This window comes from Priapulus caudatus, unplaced genomic scaffold (assembly GCF_000485595.1).
Source record: "Priapulus caudatus unplaced genomic scaffold, Priapulus_caudatus-5.0.1 Scaffold25, whole genome shotgun sequence".
Taxonomy (NCBI): domain Eukaryota; kingdom Metazoa; phylum Priapulida; class Priapulimorpha; order Priapulimorphida; family Priapulidae; genus Priapulus; species Priapulus caudatus.
Window position 1 is genome coordinate 343,394 of NW_014577086.1, and position 27,463 is coordinate 370,856.

General features: G+C 42.8%; 2 protein-coding genes and 1 non-coding gene across 3 annotated transcripts; 1 reads left to right on the plus strand and 2 right to left on the minus strand.

The window, feature by feature from the left end:
- Positions 1 to 1,023: 1,023 nt before the first annotated feature.
- LOC106814269 lies at positions 1,024 to 9,448 on the minus strand. Its single transcript, XM_014818569.1, has 6 exons — positions 8,249 to 9,448; positions 7,939 to 8,086; positions 7,537 to 7,671; positions 4,941 to 5,080; positions 3,805 to 4,044; positions 1,024 to 3,383 (listed from the first exon to the last, which is right to left on the minus strand). The coding sequence occupies exons 1-6, from the start codon at positions 9,227 to 9,229 to the stop codon at positions 2,325 to 2,327; spliced, it is 2,703 nt and encodes a 900-aa protein (XP_014674055.1). The 5' UTR covers positions 9,230 to 9,448; the 3' UTR covers positions 1,024 to 2,324.
- Positions 9,449 to 9,673: 225 nt separating this feature from the next.
- Trnay-gua lies at positions 9,674 to 9,760 on the plus strand. Its single transcript is given in 2 exon segments — positions 9,674 to 9,710; positions 9,725 to 9,760. It is a non-coding gene; the product is annotated as a tRNA-Tyr (tRNA).
- Positions 9,761 to 10,565: 805 nt separating this feature from the next.
- Positions 10,566 to 27,422, minus strand: LOC106814109 (transportin-3-like). Its single transcript, XM_014818390.1, has 21 exons — positions 27,056 to 27,422; positions 25,220 to 25,312; positions 24,069 to 24,182; positions 23,629 to 23,702; positions 23,173 to 23,329; positions 22,653 to 22,802; positions 22,304 to 22,378; positions 21,388 to 21,564; positions 20,601 to 20,810; positions 18,663 to 18,770; positions 18,328 to 18,425; positions 18,011 to 18,150; positions 17,222 to 17,413; positions 16,475 to 16,643; positions 15,829 to 15,969; positions 15,622 to 15,682; positions 15,293 to 15,409; positions 14,641 to 14,735; positions 14,152 to 14,308; positions 13,807 to 13,977; positions 10,566 to 13,422 (listed from the first exon to the last, which is right to left on the minus strand). Exons 1-21 carry the CDS (start codon positions 27,170 to 27,172, stop codon positions 13,249 to 13,251), a joined length of 2,790 nt encoding a protein of 929 aa, XP_014673876.1. The 5' UTR covers positions 27,173 to 27,422; the 3' UTR covers positions 10,566 to 13,248.
- Positions 27,423 to 27,463: the final 41 nt, after the last annotated feature.

Consider the following 27,463-nt stretch of genomic DNA (forward strand, 5'->3'; position numbering starts at 1 on the left):
GTGCATCATGCTGCTCACAACTGTAACCTAGTTATAAGCCCTACCCTTTTTAATAAAAATATATTTCTGATACGATATAGCGCAAAAACCGGGCGCGTATAGCCATGCACACTCCATATCTGTTTTGACAGCTCGGTCAGCTCGATCGCTATGCACGTTTAAACTTAGCAACATCATCCCATTTAGCCCGTAAACTATAGAGTAGGCTATATAGCCGACCTAGCAATGCATAAAGATTGTCAAATTTCAAAAATCATACTGACTTTCATTCATTCATCACTATTCTAGGGATAAATTGGCGGCTCAGATGTTTCAAGACATGCTGCGCAAATATGAAAATGAGAATAACATCGACGAAGACAGCGAGAAGTTTATTGAAAATGATATATATGAACCCGCAAAGAACACTGGGAGATTTAGTGATAATCAAGCCAAATATGAAGATGGATTTGCTCTTGAAAACAACTATGAAGACGATATTTATGTAGGACCCAAAGACAAACTTTACGATGACAATACTTCTGAACCACCTGAAGACACCCTTTCAGGTTATAATCAAGCTGAGTATGAAGAAAACGATTATGATAATCCGGCTGAATACGAAGAAAACATTTATGACGATAACGCATCGAAACGTGAAGACTTTGACAACACCAATGAGTATGAGCCAGACAGTATGGGCACGGATTTCCAAGTTGAATACGATATAGGCGACCCAGACTTTTGAAGGAAGAGACTGTTAGAGGGAGTAGTAGGTCTGGTCTCGGCAATATGGATTGCGAAGGGAAAGAAAATATATAGAAGCATAGCTGGGACATGTCTCTCGATAGTAAAAAGTAATATGTGACATGTCAGAGAAATTGATGATCATATGAGACGATACACTGGTGTTGGTTGTGTGTAAATGTAAGGGTAATTCTGGCAATAAGAATTTATTCCCAAGAAATTTGAACTTGAAAAATGACACATTTTTTTTTACCTGTGTAGGCCACGTAAAAATATAGTCACCTTAAGATTGTTTTATTTCAAATGTATTTATTGTATTTATTTTCATGTTACTGGTAAATAAATTTAAGTACGTAATGTATTAATTGCATAATTTTCATCCTACATACTGAAAAGTTTGTACAAATTAAGATTACTTTTGTCACATAGTGCATTCAATATGCGAGAATATTTATGAAAGGAAAATGTTTCAATGAAGTTGAAAATACATAACATTTCTTATATATTCAAAGTATATTGTAATAATCACATTTTCTAATATGTAAGATGAACCCAACACTTTCTTTTTTTAGTCACATATTGCTATTGTCTATTTTCTACTACCAAAGTTCTGTTGCAAATACAAAATACCACGCCCACCATATGAAAAACGCAGAGGTATCCTATTATCGACAGTAAAAAGTTTACAACAGCAATAACTATAACGACAAGCCTACATACTCACTTAGAAACTCTTACGGCTTTATACACTAAGAACAGTTTCACGTCACTGATTTCAGCTAGCAGCTGGTTATGGTAATATCAGCAACCAACAAACGAGTCATTATTTTGAAATACGCAGAAGAAAAGCATTCCAAATAAAGACTAAATCTGCCATGTTACCATGCCTAGATACAGATTCAAATTCATGCTTGTATGAGGCCACAACATATATAGATCATACTTACCAAACGTTGGCAATTGGACAATTATCAATAGAAAATCGAAACGTGAAATCTCAACAATGGAAAAAAGTCAATCCTGAGTAAGCTATATAATTCTATTTACAATTAACTGAACTAGGATCACTGTAGTAGCTAGATGTACATCATTCTGATCTAAAACCTTACATTCTTTATCTACCAAAGAACCAGTGAGAACATCAACACCATAAATTTGTGCGTAGTGCATAAGTACTGAACACACAACTTTTTCCAAACTACATGTGATTTTAGCTTATCTCTTCAATGCTAACATATCCAACTGAGTTACACTCATTTAATACTTCCAAGACAGAACATGGTAAGCTGGTTGCTAACTGGTACATTACAACATCAGGGCACATCCAGCATAACAACGCTTACAGTAAAGAGATACCTTCATGGAATCAGTACGTTGCGTTCCTTATCATTTCGGCCAACAGGTGGCACCACATAAGCAGCCTCATACCACCACTGGCAAAGTGTGACCACTTTGGATTGAAGTCTTCACCTGCATTATGCCCACTACAGGGACTTAGCATTGCTAGTCGCAAGATCGTGTTTCTTATTATTTCTGCCAACATGTGACACCACGCACGTAGCCTGGCAGTCACTGGCAGCAAGCAGCAGGTTATCGCTTCAGATGGGATTATTCACCTGCATTGCACTCTCAGTGTCCATTGCCAGCAGCGCCTGAACAGTCTCTAGTGGGATATTCTGCCCTTCCTCCTGGAACTGGTCGTCGGCTTGCAGCAGCACAAGTCCGTCAGGCGTCTGCGCGTACCGTTGCCCGTTCTCGTCCTGCAGGATGTGACCAATCACCTGACCGTTGTGGTCAAGCAGCTGACCATCCTCCGTCTGGTACTGGATGCTGCTCGCATCAACTGTCGTATGTTGGTCGTCGCCCGCCCCGACGATCGCGGTACCTTCATCCATTGGCTCGCCCTCAGCCTCGTACACGGCGTCTTGAGGCTCAAGCTTGAGGCCCGTTTCGTCCTCGGTCTCGGCCGCCTCCTCTGACGACTCGATGAGGAACAGCTGGCCATTGTGCATGACGAGACGCTGTGTTGGTGCCGCCGGCGCTGCAAGCTCACCACTCGGCACGGCAATCGCCGCTGGCTCGTCCGCGACGGCAGGGGGCGCCACGTCTGCATCGTTCGCCACCGCCACTGACATTTCACTATCTGCAACGCCGCTCATGTCCGCCTGCGGGAATTCAGAGATGTTCATCAAATTGTTCGACAGCGTGACGGTGGTTGTGGCGAGCGCTGTAGTGGAAGAGGCGCCAGCGGGTATGGCAGGGGAGGCGGCCGTCACCAACTTGGCAGCTGGTGCCACATTCGGTTTTAGCAGACTTATCTGCGGCTTGAGAAGGCTCATCTGCGGACGCTGCACGACGACGTTTGGCCGTTTATTTGATATCACCCCGATCACCTCTGGCGGCTGAGCGGGGGTCTCCACAAGGGCCACCTCAGTTGCATCACCCGTTCCGTTGAGCGTCAGCAATGGCATGTCCTTAGGTGTCCTTTCTTTTTCTGGAAGCAGCACCTCTACTGGCTGTTTTTCCGGGCTAGGTGCCTGCCACGGTTCCTCGTTTGTGTCAGTCGCCATCTTGTATTCGAACAGAGGAGCATCCTTTTTCACTACATAGGCATCACCTTCCAGTGAAAGAGATTTACCCAAGTCCTTGTCCTCAATCTGCAATGCGTCAAATTACGTTATTTTTCAATGGATTTTATGTTATACTCACACATTACTCTACGCTACCAATCATGCATCAAAAATCTGACAGGCACTGGTAACATCCTCTTTCCACTGCTAGCTTCCTGCTGCACACCCACTACCCCTGCCATTGAATGGTTATTATGTTTGTACTACACTTTCAACATTCAACACCCTCTAGCAACCATATAGAAAGGCACGACTTGACAAATTACGCTGCCAGCTTTTATCAACTGCTCGCTTCTGTGGCCGTGCAAACACACACCCACACACGTAAACAGTCATTCACACACACACACTCACACACACACCCAAACATGCAAACACTCATCCACACACGCACGCGCACACACACACACGCACGCACACACCGAAGCCCCCCTTCCTAGTTTGCTACCTTTACAACAGAGGACAGGTCGACCTCGGTGCCGGGGCTCGCCTCTTCGAGTGACTTCTCTGCAAGCTTCTTCAGCTGCTTTTGAAGCGTCTCAAACTCTCTGAAGATGACGGCGACGGATGGCTGCTCGACGTCTCCGCTCTCTGCCTTCATGAGGAGGAACTCGTACAGCGTGACGGCCTTGGTCAGCCGTGGCAGCACGACTTCCATCACCTCCTCATCACTACAAGGCTGCACCATCTGCAACAGCGAGGCAGTGCGTAAATAAACGTACAGGTGCACGCGGGATCAAAACAGATTACCAGCAGCCACTGTGGCCCGTGGCTGCACAGCTAATACTATCAGACATCGAGCAGATCGGCATTCCTAGCCAATGTTGATTTTTAGACGTTTCTAGAAAACGAGAGATTTTCGCTGTATGTACAAAATTAGAGATCCACGCACGAGTTTAGCCAGGAAATTGGCGGCCATGCGGGCGAGTTGAACAATGGTGAACTTCATCGGAGCTGCTTGGAGACAGAAACCCTGTGTCTCTCCCTAGCAATGTACATCACTACTCATTGTTAGTAAACAATGAATTGCATTGTGATTTAGTTGTGATTGTGTATGATACCCTGGTTCAATGACTGGATGCTTCTAAAGGGGTGGACACACTAGGCGATTTTTCATGCAATTGAGCCGCCCGGCTGAGTCGGCCAGCTGAAATCGCCTAGTGTGTCCAGTGAGTCGCGGTCGATTTTCGAGTCGGCCGGCTGAGTCGCCCGAATCAAACACGTTTGATAAAATCGGGCAATTATTTGAGTCGCGCGACTATATACTATATACAATGCATGCTCGAACAATGCAATACTATATATACAATGCTCGTTTATGCGCGCCCGAATGTACAATTCATCAGCCAATCAAATGGTGCCATTTTCAATCATGTGACTATCAGTCTAGGTCAACTCGCTGACAAATCGCGCTGAAATTCGCCTAGTGTGTCCGCTAGAGTTAGTCGACCGAATCAGCCGGGCGGCTCAACCGCATGAAAAATCTGCTAGTGTTACCACAGCTTAATGCATTCAAGTTAAGCTGTGCATGCATTCTAACCATAAACACATGTGAGCACCCCAATCTTGAGGAGATGCACTTACTTCTTTGAGTCGGTTCTTCCTGCGAATGGAGGCAATGTCCTTGCTAGGTCGACCTCGTTTGGCAGGCTGGAAGGATGAATCTACGGACAGGTTGGATGCCTCTGAATGATCCAGTACACTGCTGTTCGGCTGGGCCTCTTCTACAGCAATAAAAGACGATCAGCTTACATAATGCTAACATGAATACTATATAAATTGTCAAGAGTAGATAATAACAAAGAGTGAGACACCCGATTACCGCATTTCTAACCGATATTTCTCATCAAAATTTGCCACCAATAAAGAAGCAAGTGTATACGTTCCTCAGCTTATCATGACCACTAATCACTCACGTTCGTGGTACTGATATTCGTTTACATATATTTGCTAGCGTATTGCTGTAAATCGTAATCTTGCACGAGCTGAATTCGCACAATTTACCGCTAAAATGGTTTTTTTTCCCTTTTTTTTAATGGGAATGGTTACATGAGGAACAGGCTGAGTGAGTCAGCTTTGAAGGCGCTGCTGCTACTGGCCACCTCGGCAAGAATTCCCATTCGACCCACTGGCAGCAAGAACAAGTCCGCACCTGCAGCTACAGCACACACGCATCTATTGACTATATATAACAACGTTATATATAGTTCGTTAGAGTAGGGATATAGTTGTTAAGTAGTTATATGGTGCTAATGCTAAGTTGTTATAGTAGTTATATACAGTGCTCGAAATAAGAAAAAAAATGTGGGTTGTCCTGCGGACGAACCCCTGCCATCAAATCGGGTTGTCCGCAACAATTTCTGCGTTGTCCCAAAAAATATCCCCAATCTCCTATTTTTCAATCACATAATAATATGATCAGAAAACACCCAAAAACAGTGGCGTAGCCAGGATTTTTTAACAAGGGGGACCAAAACAGCGAACTGCGCAAAATAGTGGATGACTAATATTTTACTGGCTCCTCTGCCTCCCTCTCCACACCCTACTGGCTCCTCTACCTCTCAGCTCTGCAATCCATGCGAAAGGCGACATTTTTGTTCATTGTTCCTGGCTCCCAAGATATGTAATTGTTCAGCTGGCGGGTTTAGGATTCCAAGGAGGGAGGAGTGAAAAAAAGGCATAGGGGGGTGGGTATGGGGGTCCTTCCCCAGAAAATTTTTAGAAACTTGCTGGTTTGCTGGTTCCAAATCCGAGTTCACCTCTCATAAATCAGAAACCTGACATATACCAGTGTTGGAAATAGCAGCTGGTCCCATATTTTTATATATTCACTGAAATTTAATTCACGATTAAAATTTCTTGATGAGCTAGAAAACACTCGATTTGGAAGTATGAAAAGTACATTATTGTGCCAGCTAGCCTACACCAGTTTGGTTGGGATTGATTGTCAGTTCAGATTGGCAAAATATTGAAAGCAAAGAAAGGTTATACACCATAGATTAATTGGGTACACGCGGATATATAAGATAGCCGAGTCGGTTTAGAGTTGGTGTTAGGGTTAGGGATAGTGTTTCTTGGTTGTCCACCGGACAATGTCTCAGACTGTTTAGGTTGTCGCGGCGCAATTCTGGTTGTCTCGGAACAACGGACAACGCTATTCGGAGCCACTGATTACTAACTATATATAATGATGTGTTATATATAGTCAATAGAGTACCAAAAGTGTGACGTCACAGTGTCATGACAACGAACCACTGGTTCTACACAACCACTGGCTCCATAACATTAACTGCGTGAAAATGTTGTACGTACGTAAAACACGAGTGTGTGCGCTGCAGACAGCGGTAAAGCATCGGTAGCAGTCGATCTTACAATATTTAATTAATTATTTTTTTTATTTTTTAATTATTTTTTTAATTATTTTTTTTTTTTTTTTCATTGCTTTTCACTTCCATCCTTTGTAAATCTATAAAAATTGCAATAATTTACTCTCAGAATGATAGTTACAATCGGCTACAAAACACGACACGCAGTTAATGTTACCAGAGCATATGATTGTGTAGAACCAGTGGGCTCGTTGTCATGCCACCGTGACGTCATCACTTCGGAGCTCTATAGATGCGTGTGTGTTGTAGCTGCAGGTGCGGACTTGTTCTTGCTGCCAGTGATTCGACCAGGCCCCCGGACCCCCCTAGTTTCCCCTCCCCTCCCTGTTTCAATTTCATCCTGGGGAGAACCCTGATGTACAAGCTAAAAATTAGGAAATGGTAAGATGAAATTTATATAAGTGTCACCACCTCCCCAGCCATGCCCCTCCTCCTTTATTCTGCTGATCTCCCACTGTGCTGCCTCCGCCACCTTTGCCCCCCCCCCCTGTTCACACCACCTCCACCACCTTTGCCCCCCCCACCTATTCACCCCACCTCCACCACCTTTGCCCTCTCCCATGTTCCCACCATCTCCACCATCACTTTCTCCCTGTCACAGCCATTCTCCCCATCCATTCCACTCATCTCCTCTGCCTGTTATTCTGCTCATCCCTGTGTATGTGAACCAACAGGTGCATATAGGGTAAGACCACCAAGAATCTAACCTAAAGAGAACACATACAAAACTTGTTTATATACAGGTAACGATAGCATAAACGTCAGAAATGACTGTCATCATTGAAGTACGTTACCATTTTCATTTTCTTCTGGAGGCAAAGTTCCATGATCTGGGTTTAGCCTGTAGTGCCTTCCCAAGCCACCACGCCCTATATAAGCCTTATCACATGTTTGACACTGATGTCTTCGTGACTTGTTTGTAGTTAGTCCTGAATGTGATAAGAACCATATATTAAACATATTCGATGCGTGCTCACAAGAAGTGCCAATTTACAGTTTTTACATGGACTACAATATGAATCCTCTAAGAATATTTCTTTAGAAATTCGCATTTCTTATGTTGGCATCATCTTCCTTTATTATTACACTTTAGTCTGAAAATATTTGGCAAATATAGAGATTGACCATTTCTGAACGAATAAGCTTTGATTTGATCGTGTATCATTTTTCACAAACAGGACTAAAACAGTACATACCTGAAGGAAAGTATGGTTCTTTTGATCCTTCCTTACGCCTCTTTTGGACTTCTTCGTCACTCAAATCAAAGTCAGAGAATCCTTGATCCGAATCGTCATAGACTTCTGAATCTAGGTCCACAGTGTGAATACGTTTGAAGTCCTTTACCTGCTCAGCATTAAAAAAGTCAATCTAGTTATTAAAATGAATTATTAACAATGAGGAAGGATACGTAATTTATTGACGCTTCTTACAAATGCAAGAAGCCTCACCCAGTTACTGTTACTACATTGGAATGCTATGCAGATGAAAACTTCTTTATAAAATTACCATGTGCAACGGTGGCCGGCTGATGCGGCCAGACCGGGTCCGCGGGCACTTGCGCTTTTTCTCATCTTTCTCTGCTTTAGTCAACTCCACCCCTTCAGATTTGTCTCCATCATCTTCATCATCGGTCTTCTTTGGTTGCTTAGGCGGTCGACCCCTTTTGCGCTTGCCGGGAACTGGCATCTGTGTGCTGGAATCATCTCCTGTTTTCACGCCAATCTTCTCCTTAGTGTTTGTATGCATTTCTGATGGGTAGATGACCTTATAGACAATGCGGGTGTTGGTCTGTGGGTTATAAAGAATACTGCTGCTGCCAGCTTTTGTTGCAGATTGCACAAGGTGTTGCTGTTGCAGAACCTGTGCTATTTGTTGCAGCTGCTCGGCCGACAACACTTGAGTGGATGTGTATGTGTTGCCATGCTGTATGATCTGAATCGGATTTTTTGCAGAGCCTACAATAGCAGTGGGATCACTCTCCTTTGGAGGGCCAACCTCTTCTGTTTGCCACGTTGAGTTATTGCTAATAACGACGGCTGACGATTCGAGATCTCCGACTTCAGCCGTGCTAGTGTCTGGCTGTTCTACTTCCGTTTCTGGCTCCGCTGGAGTCGTGCTAGTAATGGCATCTGTTGTCATTGTGCTCGTTGTTGTAACCTGGTCAATGCTGGTATATTGTATGCTACCTATATCACTCTCTTCCTGTATGCTGTCGGCGTCCTGTGGTGTATTATTTTCTTCCAGTTCTCCACTTTTCGAATACTCAACATTGACAGCAGGTTCGATTTCATCTTGATCAAAACCTGATGCTTCTTGCAAAGCTTGCTGAAGGAGATCAGCATTAACATCCACTTGCTCTATGTTTGTCGTATTTATTGTGTTAGTAGCATCGGTCACAACTATGGTCCCAGCTGCTTCATTTTCTGATGTTATTAATCCACTCATGTTGTCAAGCACGAGCACTTGTTGATATTCTTGGTCCGCCATATTTGATTTTTGATGAACAACAAAACGCCTGCTTGGACGTCACTTTTTTTCCTAAAAGGGCTGCTGTTCCTGTTCTAACTGACATATAAATGTTCCAGTTGCACTTACGAGTAATAATATAGCAATCCACTGTTAAAACCACGTCATTTTGTGTGTAAAAGATCACGAATTGTGCAAAAACGGTTTATCATTTGTAAGCGGAAAAAGTACTGGGAGAGCGACATCTAGTGGACACAAAATAAACCTCAACTAAAGTCACGGCATATATGGTAGTGAATTTTATCTATATTTATGGAAATATTTTTAAAAATACATATATAATCAATGTATAGGCTAATTGAACTTTCATTAAAAAATATTAAGCAACTATTACGCAAAACAAATTAACTGCACATATCAATGCTAGGAGACATCTATCATATTGAAAGTTGTACATACACGAATCCTTCGATAGCTCAGTTGGTAGAGCGGAGGACTGTAGTGGAAGTTTCAGTAATCCTTAGGTCGCTGGTTCAAATCCGGCTCGAAGGAGATGTTCTCTTTTTCTTTTTTACTTTTGATTTACATGTTCCCACAATCTTACAAATATATACAGAGGTTGAACATTAGTCCATATAAAAATATTGTAATTTATATTTATTGAGGACACTATGCACACTGCCTATCTAGTATATATTACTTCCATGGTTATAACCTAATAATATAGATACTCTATCTGGCCGGGTGGTGGGCCGGGTACAGGGGGACGGGGGTACGGGAGAAGTGGGGACGGGAGACGGAAAAGGAGGGGGCGGGGAGCGGGAGGTGAAGGAGCCCAGTGGTAGGGAGGCCAGTGGCGGGAGGATTTTCATCCGAGAGAGAGAGAGAGAGAGAGAGAGAGAGAGAGAGAGAGAGAGAGAGAGAGAGAGAGAGAGAGAGAGAGAGAGAGAGAGAGAGAGAGAGAGAGAGAGAGAGAGAGAGAGAGAGAGAGAGAGAGAGAGAGAGAGAGAGGGAGAGAGAGAGAGAGAGAGAGAGAGAGAGAGAGAGAGAGAGAGAGAGAGAGAGAGTACACTAAGTAGAGAAAAATAAAAGAAATCCATAGCACGAGAAATAAATACATGAGAAAATACACTGTACAGGATAAATACATTTATTACCCGAACTGTCAGAGAAACTAAGTGACATTCAAAAAAGAAAATGCAAAATATAAAGGATCCTGGAGGTGTTGAGGGAGGGAGATGGGAGGACAGGGGAGGGAGGTGGTTGGAGAGGGGGAGGGAGGCGAGAGGAAGACAACACCCTGTACCCGCCTCTTCTATGCTTATAACAGAAGCGTATACACAAACAAAACAAAAACTAAATAGTAAACATAAGTTATTTATTTCCACATTTGCGTTATCCACATCATCCAGTCTTGTATGTACAAAATCGGTAAATACCCGAGTCCAATACATCGGAACTACTCCAGTGGAACATAAATTCACAAAGTGATAACCGATTTCCTTTAAAAATATCAATCACATGCGACAGATTTTTTCAAGGATGCACGTGATGCAGACATGAACGACATGGCATAGTGAAGGTCGGGAGTTAGATATAATTTTATCGTTTATATTTTTCGTTTATTTAATGAAATTAATCTGTTCAGCGCTCTCCTTACACTATACGTCATGACCGACAATTGAGAGACGACCATGCACCAGAATCATGAGTCTCCTACGACCCAGGACTCGATCATTTCTATACTTGATCGTTCAATAAAAATTAACCCATGCATGCTCTCTAGCTCAGGAGTCCTGGCTCTCATGACAGCACAACAGTTACACGCTTACACGCAGCCGTACTGGACGTAAAAATCGACAACACAAGATAAAAAAAATCATCGAGTGTCAGTGAATGTTGGAGAGGCAAGTGGGGTTACACTACTTTGTTTGCATGCAATGTGACACCTTGTACGGACAGTACGTGTCACTGACGCCGTGACCTCACGACGCAGTATTTTTGCTACACTGCGGAAGCGTAGAAAGCCCCTGAAACGCAATTAATCACTGCCTATGCTGGTCATCCTACTTACTATTTACAATGAGTTTGGCGGCGGAGTGCGAACAGAACCGGCAAGTGGTATGTTGTTGTAACATCACTAGCTGGCTGTGGTTGTATTATATAGGTGCAGCCGGTCATCAAACAGGTGACAGGTCATGGTCAAGTGGATAGTGTTCATGCGATACACTAACGGAAATGTAGGGGAACACATCAGGGTGATGTGATGGGAGGAGATGGGAGCAATAATTTACTAGGCAGTCGAGAATAGAAAAAGGTTTCTCTTATAGCAGTGATGTCTGAGATCAAGATGTGATTAAGAGAGAAGGATGCCTATTAGCAATGAATATTGTAGCATTGCAACTAAGAACAATATTGTAGTATATGACCATCATGTCCGCTGTTGTTCAAACGTAGATCAGATGGAATAAACGGGCCCAGGACTACACCATAGACTGCTTTAAATTCTTTGTAATATGGCTTTTACATACTTTTGATCATACTGACCCAGGTATTTTATGGTGAAAGAACATTTTGAATATTTTACATTGGTAGGGACATTGATAATGTAGTGACACTATGTATTTAAAAAACATACCACACTTGAACAATTTCGCTGTAAGAAATCCAAGACAAAAATATCTAAATAATGATGCCGTTTGGACAATTAACAATTCCTAAGTTTCAGTACAGCAAGGAATAAATAGTAATTTCTCTTAATATATAAAATCATCAGATACACTCCTAGTATGGCTCATTCTTTTTCATTCATAGTTGGGCTCGCATAGGCTTTAAGACAGTACAAATTATCATGGGAAAAATAAAGTGAACCTTAAGTGAAATTAATTTGAATAACCGACATCACTCCCATTCTTGCATTCATGCACACTCTACATGCTCTAGTTCTCTGCAAACAATTTCACCATGTATGCAGTTATTGCAGTACAATATGAAAGTACAGTTCATTAAATCGTATTCTACAACTCATTAAAACCAAGGAACTGACTTTGAAATATGTAGTATACAACAGTTACAGAGATTTCTGCATGCAAATGTCATCGACTTATTCCAAAATATATATATATATATATATATGTGCCCTTAGCTAAATCATTGTCTTAATTTTTGAGTTTTTTGAAACAAGAATAATCAGATACTATCAGTGATCTAAGAAAGTAGGAAGAAATACCTTTTATACCTAGGATTCTGTTGGAAAATACGTCAACAAAGAACACAATTATATCACGATTGCATGATTGATATGCAATACTTGATTTTATCGATATCATGTTTATCATTCCAGTTTTTCTGGCAAAAAAGGCCAGGTCTGAAGGATTTTCCAATGTATCAAAACGATTGAAAGATATTTAATCAAGACATTCACTTACATTGAGTGTGACATTTCTCAAATATTAATGTGGCATACAAAACTATTTCAGTCTGCCATATGCACCATGCTGAACAGTTACTGTTCTTAAGGTACTTTAGTTAATTCTTGCCTCTGAAGTGTCTCTGTAATAGTATTGAAAAGGTACTTAAAGCAAAGATAGTGGATGGTAGCATGTTGGCTGTTGTGCGCACATGCATAATTGCAGCCACATCCAAGCAAACAACCAAAATTTGAGTGTTTCCTCTTCCATGTGAATATTTACAAGTTGTGAAGCAGGTTCCCAGTTCTGCGAGGCATGGAAGTAAACAGCATGTGGACATTGCCACAGCATTCATACATGTGTGATATTAACACAACTTGAAGCTTGACAGCGGCATGCCATCTGCCTTTCTTGCTGCACAAAACTCACGTGTTACAGCTCAGTGTCGCCAGGTGCAACGTGTTTTACACATCACCATACACACTACACAGAGAATCTCACAGTGTTCACACTCTCCAACTTGCATCGATGTGTCTCTACGTATCCTGACACATCTCGACATGTCCTCATATCAATACACTGCATATATATCCTGCACTATATTCAGGGTCGGTCAGCACTTCTAGCTCGCTACCTAAACAGCCGCGTGAAATCGCGCAGAGCGAATGAGACTTGCTTGGCGTGCTCGGCACTTGTTACTGCTTTGTGAAAGTCCACCAGCTGTTTGTGAGTGGCACGCACCACTCCACCAGACCCTTCCACAGGCAATGCTTTCAGTGCTGCCTCCAAAAATCGGCACACAGACTGAAACGAGATTCAAATATAGTTCGGTTTAGCCGATTTCTGACAGTGAGCCTGCTGTGATCAGATAGTTTGTGAGTATTTACGATCCTTATGACTCTTATCATACATTCTCCTTGCCCAGTTTTTCAGAAATTAATTTGTCTCAGAAACTTACTGAGCCAATAAGCATTGCAATAGAACTTTCTAAAAACAATGCTTAGTAATGACACACCATGAAGTCACCACTGTGGTGTGCGTCAACTGGCCTCGAAAAAAACCGAGTTAGATGACTGACCTAACAAGAGTATGGCAACTGGGACAATATTGTCCACGGGTGATGTTGTCATCTTGATCAGGGGATAGGTCGGTTATTGCTAGCATGCGAGCATGCACGTGCATACGTACCGGACGGTCAATGAGCATGATCGCGTAGACAACGTCTGCGATGTCCGGCATCATGAATGACGGCAGACAGAAGATAACAGCTGTGAGCAAGTTCTGCAGCATCTGCGGCCCATACTCCTGCATGATGGCTTCAGCCGCCTGCTTCCGCTGCGCATGGTCTGGGTACTTATCCTGCACAAAATATGTAGAGTCAACTTTCTCTCTCCACCCAAATTCGCTACCATAGCAGTGGAAAATGAAAACAAGCACAATAGTATGTTGTAACTACTGTACTCGGCATGAACATTGGCAACGCGAGGTGCTATCTGCACCTGGTGTTAATAAATGTGCCAGTAAACATCGTACCTCATTCACCATGCCAATTTTAAGGAGGTCCTGTAAGAACTTCATCACAGAGGCATTGGCGTCACGATGGTCCACCATGCATGCGGCCATCCCACAATTGATGATGCTCTTGAAGAATGAAGCTTGTATGAACATCAGTGGCATTCGCTGCACAAATCTGCCAAAAAATGTGAACCAGCATTGACTACAGCTACTCAGATGTTAACAGTAAAAAGGAATCTCCAAATATACCCTACTTGCCTTTTACATTAGGAAATGCTATTTATTATATGAGGAACAACAGTTACTATAAATCACTGCTGAAACTGATAGGTATATAGATGCCCATTTAGCACAATTTGAGCTTGCAGATAATCAGCTTTTATTTTAGACAAATGCAAGCCCAAAAAAATATGGTGCTTTCATAAAGAACCACAACAAACAGGTAAAACGGGCAGATCACTTCTGCAATACTGTACCAAGGTTACTTAGCCAAACAAAGCTAAATACCTCGTGCAGAGTCTGAACAAGTCATCCACTGTGTCTGGGTGATTTCTGAAGCCATCTGGTTCCTCAAGCAGCTTAAATGTCGGCACTGAGAATGCCTGTGGAGAAGCCGAGACAGGAAAAGGTAAACCAAAAGTGAGTGTTTGTCTACATTGTGTGTGTGACTAAACACCACCCAGTCTGATTCCATTCAGCAAAAGGGTTCAGGTGCAAATATGCTTGTATAGCAGAGTTAAATATAACACTGGAATACCACACAAATGCATTTCTAACTATGCCATAAAACTAGGCTTAATCTAATGGAAGTAAATCGCTTTTGAAACTGCAAATGATGCATGTACAGTCAATAGTTTAAATAGGACGTTATAATAATAAAAATTATACGTCCACAAAGGCTATTTAGACAAATATTTAAAATAACAGGAAAAATCCCCTACTAAGAATGGACCCTAAAACTCAATGAACGTGCATGTCTCTAAATACATTGCAGTTTGATTGAAAGTCATAGAAAAGACGCATTTTATGTTCTCAACCATCAGTTGTCAAATGCTAACTCGGTTCATTGACACTGTCCACGTAGGCTCACACAGTACACTGGTTGGTGTATACTTTGTAAATCCAGCTTGTTGAAAGTGGAGTTCTATAATAGGCTCACCTGCAGCATGTCAAGGAGGCCTTGTTGGCAGCCCTCTTCTGAGCCAAACTCGTCTACCAGTATGGAGCCCAGGTAAAGGAAGCAGGAATGGTTGTGTACACTGTACAGTTGAACCATCTGCCAATAAATTTAAAACAGAACAATGGTGTCAGTGGCTACGTTGATGTGGAATAAACTATACCGACTTATTATGCTTTGTTCCAATGAATTGTCAAAGACAAATTCATACCAAGCAACAGTGGATTAATTTAATATCTGGCCTTTGCTAGTAATTGAGAAGATTCAGAGTTAGAGAAAGAGAGAGGAGAACTCCATGCTTGCAAACTTGCCTGCTGGACTAGAGGAGGGAGAATGGTGTCAGCTCCTTTTCCGACGCATCGCACTGAGAATCTAAAAAAAAAATGTTGCGTACAATTGATGCTGTTTATTTAGGCAGCAGAAGCTGCAGAACTGTTATCTGAGAAGTTAACTTGGCATATGCAAACAGACATGATAATTCACTATAACTGTTGATTATGATAAAGTGAGGAGTGTACCTGACACAGCGGCAGCAACGTTCCACCACTCTGATGTCGTGCTGGTACTTGTCACAGCAATCTGACAGCAGTGGCCATATTGCTTCGATGACAGGCTTACACGGGTGGACCTGCCCATCACTGACCAATGGATGCAAGTTCCTACACAGCAAAGTGAACTTTAAACCTTCCTGACAACTCGCTGTTGGGTTTAAGCCATTTAAAACTTTTAATAACCATTAATTCACTTACTTTGCAGCAAATCGAGATGTAAAATAGTGTAAAAAACCATTTTGATATTACTATAGGTAGATATATAATATATCACATTTATTCATGGACATGTATGAGAAGAAATCACTTGCGGAAATAGCAAGTACCCGAAACTCGTTCACCTGTGCCCCTTGCCCATTGTTTTATCCCTTTGAGATATGCCATCACTTTCATATTGATGGTTGCCAAGAAACACAAATGTCACAAATAAAGCTTCCACTGATTTTCATCACACATAATAATATATGTATGTGAATAGAATCCAGGTTGCCCATACCCCCTCCCCCCCCCAACTTATCCCAAGAATCACATCACAAATAGAGGCGCCACTGAATTTCATCACACATCGTAAATACTCGAATAGAATCTAGAAAGTCTATCGCCGTCTCCTCACCTGAACACTGCCGCTAGCCTGTCGAGCCAAATGACAGGGTCCAGCTTCATGTTTGTGTCGCCGGCATGCTGCAGTACTTCGTTAAGCTGATTGACCTGCACGGCGCAGATCTGCTGTGCTCCCTCTGTGATCTTCTCCAGCGGCATCTTGGAGAGTATCATCGCTGTTCCTGCAAGTGTGTACGCCTGAATGTAGCCGTGAACGGAGGCTGCTGCCCCACGTGGAACATTCACGGAAGTGTGTACGCCTGAATGTAGCCGTGAACGAAGGCTGCTGCCCCACGTGGAACATTCACGCAAGTGTGTGCAACCATGCAAAAGTGTCGTTAGGAAGAATACTTTTTTTGTTCACTATTACAAAGTGAATTTCAATGTGCCATGACTTTTGAGTCGTAGAGTTTCAGCAGCGTACATTGATTTACAATACATTGTGAGAATTTCTGGCTACTAAATACCCTGCTCAACTATAGCATGTATAGTAACAATTACCATTTAGGCTTCGTCGTAATTGCTTTGCCACCATTCAAGTTTGCACAAACCATCTGCACATATGACAATAAGACCATATCCAGTTGGCACATTTGAATTTGAATTATGGGAAAATCAAAACCACGCTCGTTACCCAAGTAAATGGCCAGCTGTCTACGTTATTACAGTCTGGTGTGCGTGGTTAGCAGCAAAATCCATGACTTGGCTTATTCTGAGTGCATGCAGGCACGTGTACGTCCCTGCACTGCTGGCCGCCTACCTTTCAGGAGATCGACTGCTGCCTCGTTGCTGATGTTGAAGCTATCAACATTCTGGATGATCTGCACAAGACCGCCGAAGTGCTGGTACATCTTATCCCGACAAATCTGACAGATCTGCAGCAACGCTGCTGCCGCTGCCGGTGCTATCTTGTGGTTATGCAGTCCGGCCAGCAGGAAGTGCAGCACGGAATCTACACACGGGAATAACGCAAGCCAACTGTATTGCTTTCATGATACCATGCTGCTCTTACTAATGCATACCCTGCACACCATTACTAAGAAGGATTTTCAGACATTTGTATTGCATTGCAGATTGGCTAGAGCTGCCTGTCTACTGTGCCAGGTAGAATTGAATAATCAAAACATTGCTATATGCACACAAGAGGCAGCTGAAGGCTAGGGTAATCTGGGTGGCTAATCAACGAATTTGAAGCAGGTCTATATACTACCATAGTGAACTTCTACCACGAGGACAGATGGAAAAGTCCAAGCGTTTGGTATACACAAGACATTACACACAATATTTAAACATCTAAACTTTATTTTTCAGCAAAAAGGTTAGCAACACGATCATTGTGCAGCGCCGTGCACCTATCAGCCCACCGCTACATAATTAATAGCACAGATACACACATTCACGCACACACGCAAACACGTATACACGAGCACATCAGTCATAGCATTCCTGGATCCACTTAATTAGAACACCCATGCACCCTAATCTCCACGAAAATTTAGATAACTATATTCTTCTGCCAACAAATGACTGTAAGTGTAAGAATACTCACCCAACACCTCATGGTGACTGTCAATCCACTCGCACAGTTCGCCAACCAGACGCGTTCCAGTGTACTTGACTGCTACATGCGAGTCCTCCGGCAGATTCAACAACGCCTGCAGCACCTGAGGCACGATCACATTCTCACTCCTAAAAACACAGAGGGTACTAGTCAATGAAACGAATTTCTGCAAGAGCACTATCTTTAACTGCCAGCAATTCTCTACCACGCTTCAACCAATTAGCAAGAGTCGTGTGAGGTAAATGTAAAGCAATAGTGAACTGAATCGGGGAAAAAAATCAAAGGCAAGTTATAGCTGTGCATACGGGCTAATATTCTTGGCAACAGCTGTCATCACAAACAGGGCGGCCTCCGTGCGATCCCACGTAGTACTGCTCGATTGAGACGCTAAGCTTTCGTACATCTAAAACGTAAAAAGATTATAATGACGCGATTACTGTAGGATGTGAATTAATACTCTAATTTTAATAATGGTACTCAGTTACTTGAGTGTGAGCTGGTTACCGACCCCATCAGCCCTCCCTACACCTAGTGACTAGCATCTCTACACTACTTATACCGGCTGTACTTCCACATGCCTCCTAATTACTAGTGAAGCCCATCTCTGCACACATGACAAGCGTTTCCTATTGCTTCTTACCTGTGTAAAACAATTGGCAGATCCCACTAGGAATATCACATCTTTGATTAGCTCAGACACCTGCACACGAAAGTGTCCAAAATCGTCACTGTCATCGGGTATGTCCTCCTGTAAAAGTATAGCGCACAAAAAGAAGTAAGTCAGCAAATCATCTTGGCCATGTCTGCACCACCTGAAATCCTTAATCTAATGACACACAAAATATAAAAAGAACAACGATCTCACCTGCAATCCCAGTGCCACTGTCTTACCTAGCTCACCCATTACCAACATTACAAACCCTTTTCCACTAGCCACATTAGCCACCTTTTCAATTAGCCAAATTACCCATCTCTACTATTACCTATATTACTTATCTCATCAATTATTCAGATTACCAGCCTGGCCCATTACCAACATTAACTACTTCTTCCATTACCCACATTAACTACTTCTTCCATTACCCACATTAACTACTTCTTCCATTACCCACATTAACTACTTCTTCCATTACCCACATTAACTACTTCTTCCATTACCCACATTATCCCCTTCTTTCATTACTCCTAGTGTTGTCAATCGGTTGTAATTTCGTAATCGATCATCGGTTGGACCCAAGTAACCGATGATCGGTTACAATCGGTTACTCGGGGTGTTGAAGGCCTGCGTGTGCGTAACGTCGTGTGCATGTACGTGTGTGCACTTATGTGCTTGTTTAGCCATGTTTACTGTTTGTTTTGCACTGTTTACTACTGTGTGTATAATACATGTACTGATTGTCATCACTTTTCCAAGTTTTCTTGTTCAAATTTAAAAAAAAAAAATTTTTTTTTTGATTAAATCGATTATGGATTTTGATAACCAAGCGCTTGGTTCGAGCCACTGTTCAACCGATGATCGAGTATAATCGATGATCGTGACATCACTAAGCGCTTGGTTCGAGCCACTGTTCAACCGATGATCGAGTATAATCGATGATCGTGACATCACTAATTACTCCCCACTTCCATCATCCACATTCCCCACTTCTTCCATTACCCACCTCCTCCATCACCCACATTACTTACCACTTACATTAACATGGGCGTTAACAAAAGAAAAAGTAGGCACTGAAAAAAATTGGGTCCGGTGGGGCGAGGCTTCCCCCTAAAGCTATGGATTCTGTGCAATATAAAACACATTTGGTGGCATTTCCTGATAAGATAAAGCACTATAATACAATAATATACAACAGGCATACATAGTCAAAATCATTAGATGCAATTCACCTTTTAAACAATTAAAAAAAAATTTTTTTTTTACAGATTACAAAAAACATTTTTTTCTCAAAATTTCCTCCAGACGGTAATCCATCTACAGACGACAGATGCAAGCTCCACAACAGATGGTGCTCTCACTCTGGCTCAATCTACCACTGCCACAAGTAGATTTCCGTTAGAATTTCTTACGCTTTTTTACTATGTTTTACAGTGGCAAGGTTACTTGTGTCCTATTTAATAAGATGCAAAAATAATATCAATCGGACCAGAATTATATGAAAAATTTGATAAAATAGTGATACGAAATAGTGCGCGGATTGTGAGCCCATTTACTACTTTCAAATCATACGCTATTTACTAAACTAAGTTCATGTATTTATTTAATATTTATCATAAATTTTTCGGATGCTTGCCAAGCTACAACGGAGAAAGTTGGCATTACCCACGAACTCAAGCCTAAACATATAGAGGCTCTCACGTATATCTACGAACAAGATAAGGATTTGATCGCCAACCTTCCCGTTGGCTTCGCGGCCAATTTAACTGGATTTCCCCGGAGCTCCGCACACTTGAAAAATAGTACCAGCCTTGCGGCAGTGGTATCCGGAGTTGTACAAAAAGGGTGCTGCATGAAGCTTGCTACAGATGGACAATTAACACCCACGCATTAACCATCTCAGGCATTAGCCACATTACACACCTCGTCTGGCTCCATACAAGAGTGCTGACAGAGTGAGGTTAGCAATCGTTCGATGTAGGGCTTGAAGAGCGCTTCCTTGTTGACGTCGTTCTTCGTTGCAAGCACTTCGGACAGCCGGTACCAGAAGTTGAACGTGATCTCTGACACCTCGTACTGGTGGTGACTGATGCACATCAGCAGCAGGTCCAGCGTGCGTAGGTCGCCTAGTCCCTGACGCACAAGCACGACCAAACAACGAATGTCAGCGATACAGATTCATACAGCAGAGAGAGAGAGCGAGAGAGAGAGAGAGAGAGAGAGAGAGAGAGAAGCAGAGGCAGAGGGCAGAGGCAGAGGCAGAGGCAGAGCAGAGGGCAGAGAGACAGAGAGACAGAGAGACAGAGAGACAGAGAGACAGAGAGACAGAGAGACAGAGAGAGAGAGAGAGAGAGAGAGAGAGAGAGAGAGTAAATAAGCAATTAAGTAAGTAAAACGTCCATCGTCGACAAGTCGAAACCATCCTCTTCGATAAATGCACAAGTACAATGCACAAGTTTTTACCTACAAGAAGGGGAAAATATTCCAAAAACTATGCTAGCATTTCACATGTTTGAGTCAGAACACTATAATATGCTTGCAATAATTTGGACTGGCTTGATTTCTTAATACTGGCAACTGTAGCATCACAGCATAGACATATATACACGCACGCATCCACATGCACACATCCACTGTCACTCTCATACTGCGGCACGATTGATTCCCGACTAAATCAGTGATGAGAAAGCAGCATCTGCCACCCGTATACCTGATTAGGTGTCATGATTACGCAGTCGAGAAACGACTCGGCCATCTCTGTGAAGATGCGGCAGTAGTTCATGGATTTGTCGAGATCCTCCTCGCCGACCGACGCCAGGTAGGCGTCGGGCAACGTGAGCACACCCTCGAACAGGACTTGTGAAAGAGCCTGGTGCTTATCCACTTCCTGCACGGACACCACAGAATACTGTATACACCATATTTTTCGCATACAGATATTTTCGCGAATTCAGAATTGACAGACAATTTCGCGAGTGGTTAAATTCGCGGTCGGTGAATTATGAATTATTCGGTTTTATTCGGTATGAATTATTCGTGTGTTGTTATTTTCGCGATCGGGGACGTGTTCGCTAAATTCGCGGAAAGGTAACCGCCGCAAATTATACAGCGTATACAGTAGCTGGTGAGACGACAGCCTACACACTCCGTGTGAAACTCCCACAGCAAATAGATTCCCACCCGAAAAATGGGATATCCTCAGGCCATAAGTTTTTGCGCCCAACCACTCTGATAGCCCATACCTATGCTTTACTTGCCTCGTTTAGGTTCACACAGCCCAACCTTTGTTAAGACACCTTTTATGAAACACGATGTGCTCCAGTTTTCATAACGCTCAAAGTGCGAGATGAAAATGAGCCTAATCAAGTAAAGTAGAGCTCTAATTACTATATGCCTTGATTTGCCAAGTTTGACCACGCGTGTATGCGACTGAAATCAAGCAAATACCAGGGCCAAAACGTGTAGTGTATCCGGCTTCTATTCTAAGCCACGTATTCACCCCCACCATCTACAATTAAACATGTCCATGAACCAAAAAAAAAACACACATTAAATGCTAGCTTGCATGACTGCGAGACGTTAAAATCGTGTTGTATGTGAGTTAAAGCCTATAATACACAACGTACCTCAACAGCAAACAGAGCGGCGCAGAGGCAGTCACAAGCAGCCTCATGGTACGAACCAGAGATCTGTGGTTCGCGCTGTGGAAAGCACCAAAATGCGGGTTACATTAAAAATAATTTCCTTCAACATTTCAATATTGGTAAACAATATTCTGTCATGACAATCTATTACGTCAGTGTATGTATACAGATGTTAAAACAGTCAAACAAATTTTGCATTTTATTACTGTCTCGCCCTATTAACTCCACAACATACATATGTGCATATATGCATGCCATACATTATTAGTGACAGACAAAAACAACACAAACATTGATAAAAACACCAACAACAGCAATGAGAACCACTCACCAGTGCCTCAAATATGCCGGCAATTAGCTTGCTGTGAGCCACCTGGTCTGTGGGGATGGAGCCGAGGTTAAACCAGCTACCAAGACATTTCAGCACACCTGTCTGTCGACGAAACTCCACCTCCCCTGGGGCTGACTCCATGTAGCTGGTCTGTGGGAGAGAAGAAGAAAAACAAATGACTCATCTGGGCTTTCTCTCGGTTGGCATCAGATGGACAGCCCTCATTTTATCAGAACTGCCATCGATTAAGTGCAGCAGCCAACCTTTGAAATTCAGAAACCCCTACTCCCAACTTTTAACGATAACAATCGTGATCTTTTGGGGTGAGAACTGCAGCAACTTAGCAAAGGGCACAGGTAGCATTCACGCATGAGGTTAGGCCACAGTTTAGACTCTGGAGATTCGGCACAGACATTGTGCACCCAGGAGGCAAAGTGCTGCCAGTGTCGTAGCCTTAAATCGTACCTCATTTTTAAGGACATCTCGCACCTGTTCTCTATTATTGACAGCCAGCACTCACTAGTAGCTGCAGCACGAGCGGCGCACTCTTTGACAATTCCTCAGTAATCTCTTTACGTCGATTATCGCCTAGTCGCAGCGACCTGCTATTGACCTCCTCCGGCAGAAACTTGAGAATATCCAGCAGCAAAGGCACGTGGTGAGGGTTTCCTCCAAACCTACACAGGAACATTAAAAATTTGTTTTTGATGGCCTTTTATGGCTGAACAAGAGAGCTATGAATACAGCAATTGTTTATTTCATTACTGAAGACTTCAAAGACAAGAAAAATTTGAATGCTAGTCATTATTTTATTTTTTTAGTGTGAGGTTTTGTAGGATAATAAAATTAGGCAATGTCAGCACCAATATTTCTACCTTTTTGAAATTATGCCAAAGTATGGCAATGTCTGATCTGGAGTAATTATTTAGTGTGAATTTGCACCATTACTTAAATGTTACTAATTCTATTTTCTCACCTTTGTATCAACTCATGTGCAGCATTTTTCCATGTAACCATTTGTAGTGCCAAATCAACTATCGCAAGGCATAACTTCAAAAAAATAAAAAAATACAGATACATTAAATGGTACAAAAAATGCATTATTCACAACATAAAACTCAACATACATTTACTACTTATAGTTATACATCAGGATGGGCATGTACGCTCGCTCACACATGCAGGCAGACACACACACATGGTCATAGTATTACTCTGATTCCACTCAATAAAAACACCCAGGCACCGAAACCTGCACTATTACCTCTAAAATTCAGGTAAACATTCTACCAACATCTGACTGTAGGACCACACGCACACGCACGCGCACGCATGCACGCACGCATGCCCACAAAACATATATATACTCACATGGAGTTTGTTGCGAAAAAACTTAGTGCTAGTGAATATAAGTACCTGTGTAACTATGATGTGGTTTGTTGACTCACTGACATTGTTGATGTGTTCTAGAAGAGAATCACGCAATGACTGGTGTGCTGCTTGTGGTAACTCATGGAAACAGTACTGCACCTATAAAACATAGCCAGACATCAAAATTGCTGCTAAATACCCAAAGATTAACAGAGGTGGTTTCACATGTTCACATTTCTGAACTAGACAAGATCTGTAGGTGTTAAAAAAAGAATGCATTTGAACTAGCTTAAAGTACTCAGATACTATACAGAGTTGCAATTAATATCTTACTTGAATTGTTAAGCTAAAGTCACACAGGGGCCGGACTGTCCACGGATTACCGCGGATAGGGCAGGATCTCCCCGGACCGTAAAATTTATAATCCGTGGCGATCCGGGTCGAAAAAAAGCATCATCGGGCCGGATCAGGCCGGACCAGCACGGCAGCGCCACGGACCATCCTGGATTGAGCCCGGATGAAGCCGGCCCCAGCACGGAGTCACTACGGACCGCCCCGGACCGCCCCGGACCGCCCCGGACTGCCTCGGACCGCCACGGACCTGATCCGGCCTGGTCCGGCCCCGTCCTGGCCCATCCGTGCTCCCTTCCGTGTTGGGTCCGGCTTGATCCGTAGTGATCCGTGGCCGACAAAAACGACACGGATGGCCACGGATGGGCCCGGTTCAACACGGTGCCACTACGGACTGTCCCGGACCTACCACGGACTGTCCCGGACCTACCACAGACGCGCCACGGACCGTCCAGGACCACCCCGGATGGTGAAAACTTCCCGGACCGTCCCGGATCACCCCGGCAATTTTAAACAGTTTAAAACATCCGGGGCGATATTCCGGAATGCGCCGGACCATCAAGGACCACCCCGGACCGGGCCGGACCGTCCAGGACCGTCCAGGACCCAACAAGGATCTCTCCCCGGATCAGTCCGGCAGCGTCCGGCCCGGTCCGGGAGCTTGGTGTGACTTTAGCTTTACGGCCAAGTTATAAAGGTACCAGAAAATCCATGTAATAACTATGGTATGAAGAAAGTCAAGAGCAAATTAAGTTAAGAGCATTTTGACATAGTTCTCATACTGTAGAGAAGTATGATGTGAATACATGACATGTAGCAAAAGCAGTAGCAGTAACTATACATACTTTTGTTCTCATCGTCTGTGCAGCAAAGTAGCAGGACTCCAGATCTGCATCTCTTATGTGTAACAGATGGTCTGATATTTCCCACGCATAAACCTAAATGGCCAGTATTCAGTTATAGGACAGTTTATGCAGTTTATGTATAATATAGTATGTACTCCATATTTGGAGCAAATATTTTAGGTGTTAAGCCCACCATCTATCTACTTGCTCCCTGGGAACCCCACACTACTTATGTAACAAGAAGTTATACATTCAGCAATCTACTTATATTCACACTTATATCATATTTATGACTCTTTGGTCAGTGATGATACCAGAAAATTCAATTTCTCTTCATTCAATTTCTGATGTGTGCCACTATACCTAACCCAGTTAAGAAAGTATGACACACAGAGGTTTAATATGAGATCACAGGCACTTGGAATGTCTCAAAAAAAAATATGTAAACACGAAATATATTTACTATCAAAGTCTTAATGTTTCTCTACTCTATTTCGCCTATTATTGCCGATAATTACCCGTAAATGCCGGTCAAATGCTCATCTGCAACACACAAGTACACCGCACGCCCGCCCTGCGCACAAACAACATGAATAAGAGAGCAGGTAGGAAAGCGTGATCGCAAAATTCGCTCGACGCTCGCTTCATTTCACACGCCTACAGAACGAAAACACACCAAACAGCCTCCATCTTGGTATCTATCTGTAGCTAAATGTTCACTTGTTCGAATTATAACTCTGTCCTTTGTTCTTACCTACTCCCACCAGAGATATCTCGTGAAATCCTGCAGGAAATGTTCTCTCTGTGAAAATGTAGAGGACGTATCATCCGAAAAATCCCTAACAACGCTACTTTCGATTGATCACTGTAGTCGTGTGTGTGTGACGGCATGCCCGCGCGCATTATGCTTGGCTTGGCGGGCCTCGAAACAGAGGCTCGGAGGCAGGCAGCAGCTCATCCCGGCATGCAATGCGCCCCATTACTCGTGTATAAACAGACATCTCGTCCTCTTTACATTTTCACGGAGAGAACATTTCCTGCAGGATTTCACAAGCTATCTTTGGCGGGAGTAGGTAAGAACAAAGGACAGAGTTATAATTCGAACAAGTGAACATTTATGTACACATAGATACCAAGATGGAAGCTGTAGGATGTGTATTCGAGCTGCGATGGTGTGAAATGAAGCGAGCGTCAAACAAATTTTTCAATCCCGCTTTCCTACCTGCTCTCTTATTCATGTTGTTTGTGCACGCAGCACAGCGCGGGCGGGCGTTCAGTGTACTTGTGTGTTGCAGATGAGCATTTGACCAGCATTTACAGGTGATTATAGGCGAAATACAGTAGAGAAACATTAAGACTTTGGTACATTTCGTGTTTATTTACCTTTTTTTTTTTTATTGAGACGTTCCAAGTGCCTGTGCATACAACTCATTCATTGCATTGTATAAGATTGTAATAATTGGTGCAAACTCATTGCACACACTACTGCTATTTGGGCTATAACGATTCACCGATCATGTATCTCTGGCGCTGACGCGCTCCTGCCTTTCTTTTTTACTGCATTGAATTATTTGCATTGAAACTGAAACTGTGAAAGTTCGTGAACACTGTGTCTGTAGGTGGCATGCGAACGGGGACGGGGCAGACTGTATTGTAAAACTAAATGAATTTGAACGGCATTATGTGGGATTATCAGGCGATAGAGATTAAATAAACATTAGGACTGTTTGCAAGTACATTCTGTGTTTATTTACCATCATTTTATTATTGAAACGGGTCAAGGGCCATGTGACATGTGTTTCGTCCTATCATGTCAGAATCACAGGCAAAACTCACCGACTTTTGTAACTCTCCGAGCCAAAACGAAGCTCTTTCTTTAGCCGTGACATCAGGATTATGATACAAAGTTTGGATTGCTTGCGTTACCGTCTCTAGGGAAGGAGCCGCTTCCATTCTGACTCAAATAACCGGGTTACCACTAGACTTTTGGTAAAAGTTCTCTACATTTGTCATTCCCCGATGCGACAGACAGACAGAGATTACCGCCGCAGTCGGAAATTTCCCGTGTCTGGTTGGATCTTAAATAAGAATGATGTCATAGATGTCACCGTTCTGCCGGTTTGACTAAAAGAAGTCGCGACAGTTTATAGACCCTGTTGACCCTTTTGCTGAGTTTTATATATTGAGTACTAATTTATTTTACTCTCTTATTCGTGAAACATTTTCTTGAAATTATTTTGATTT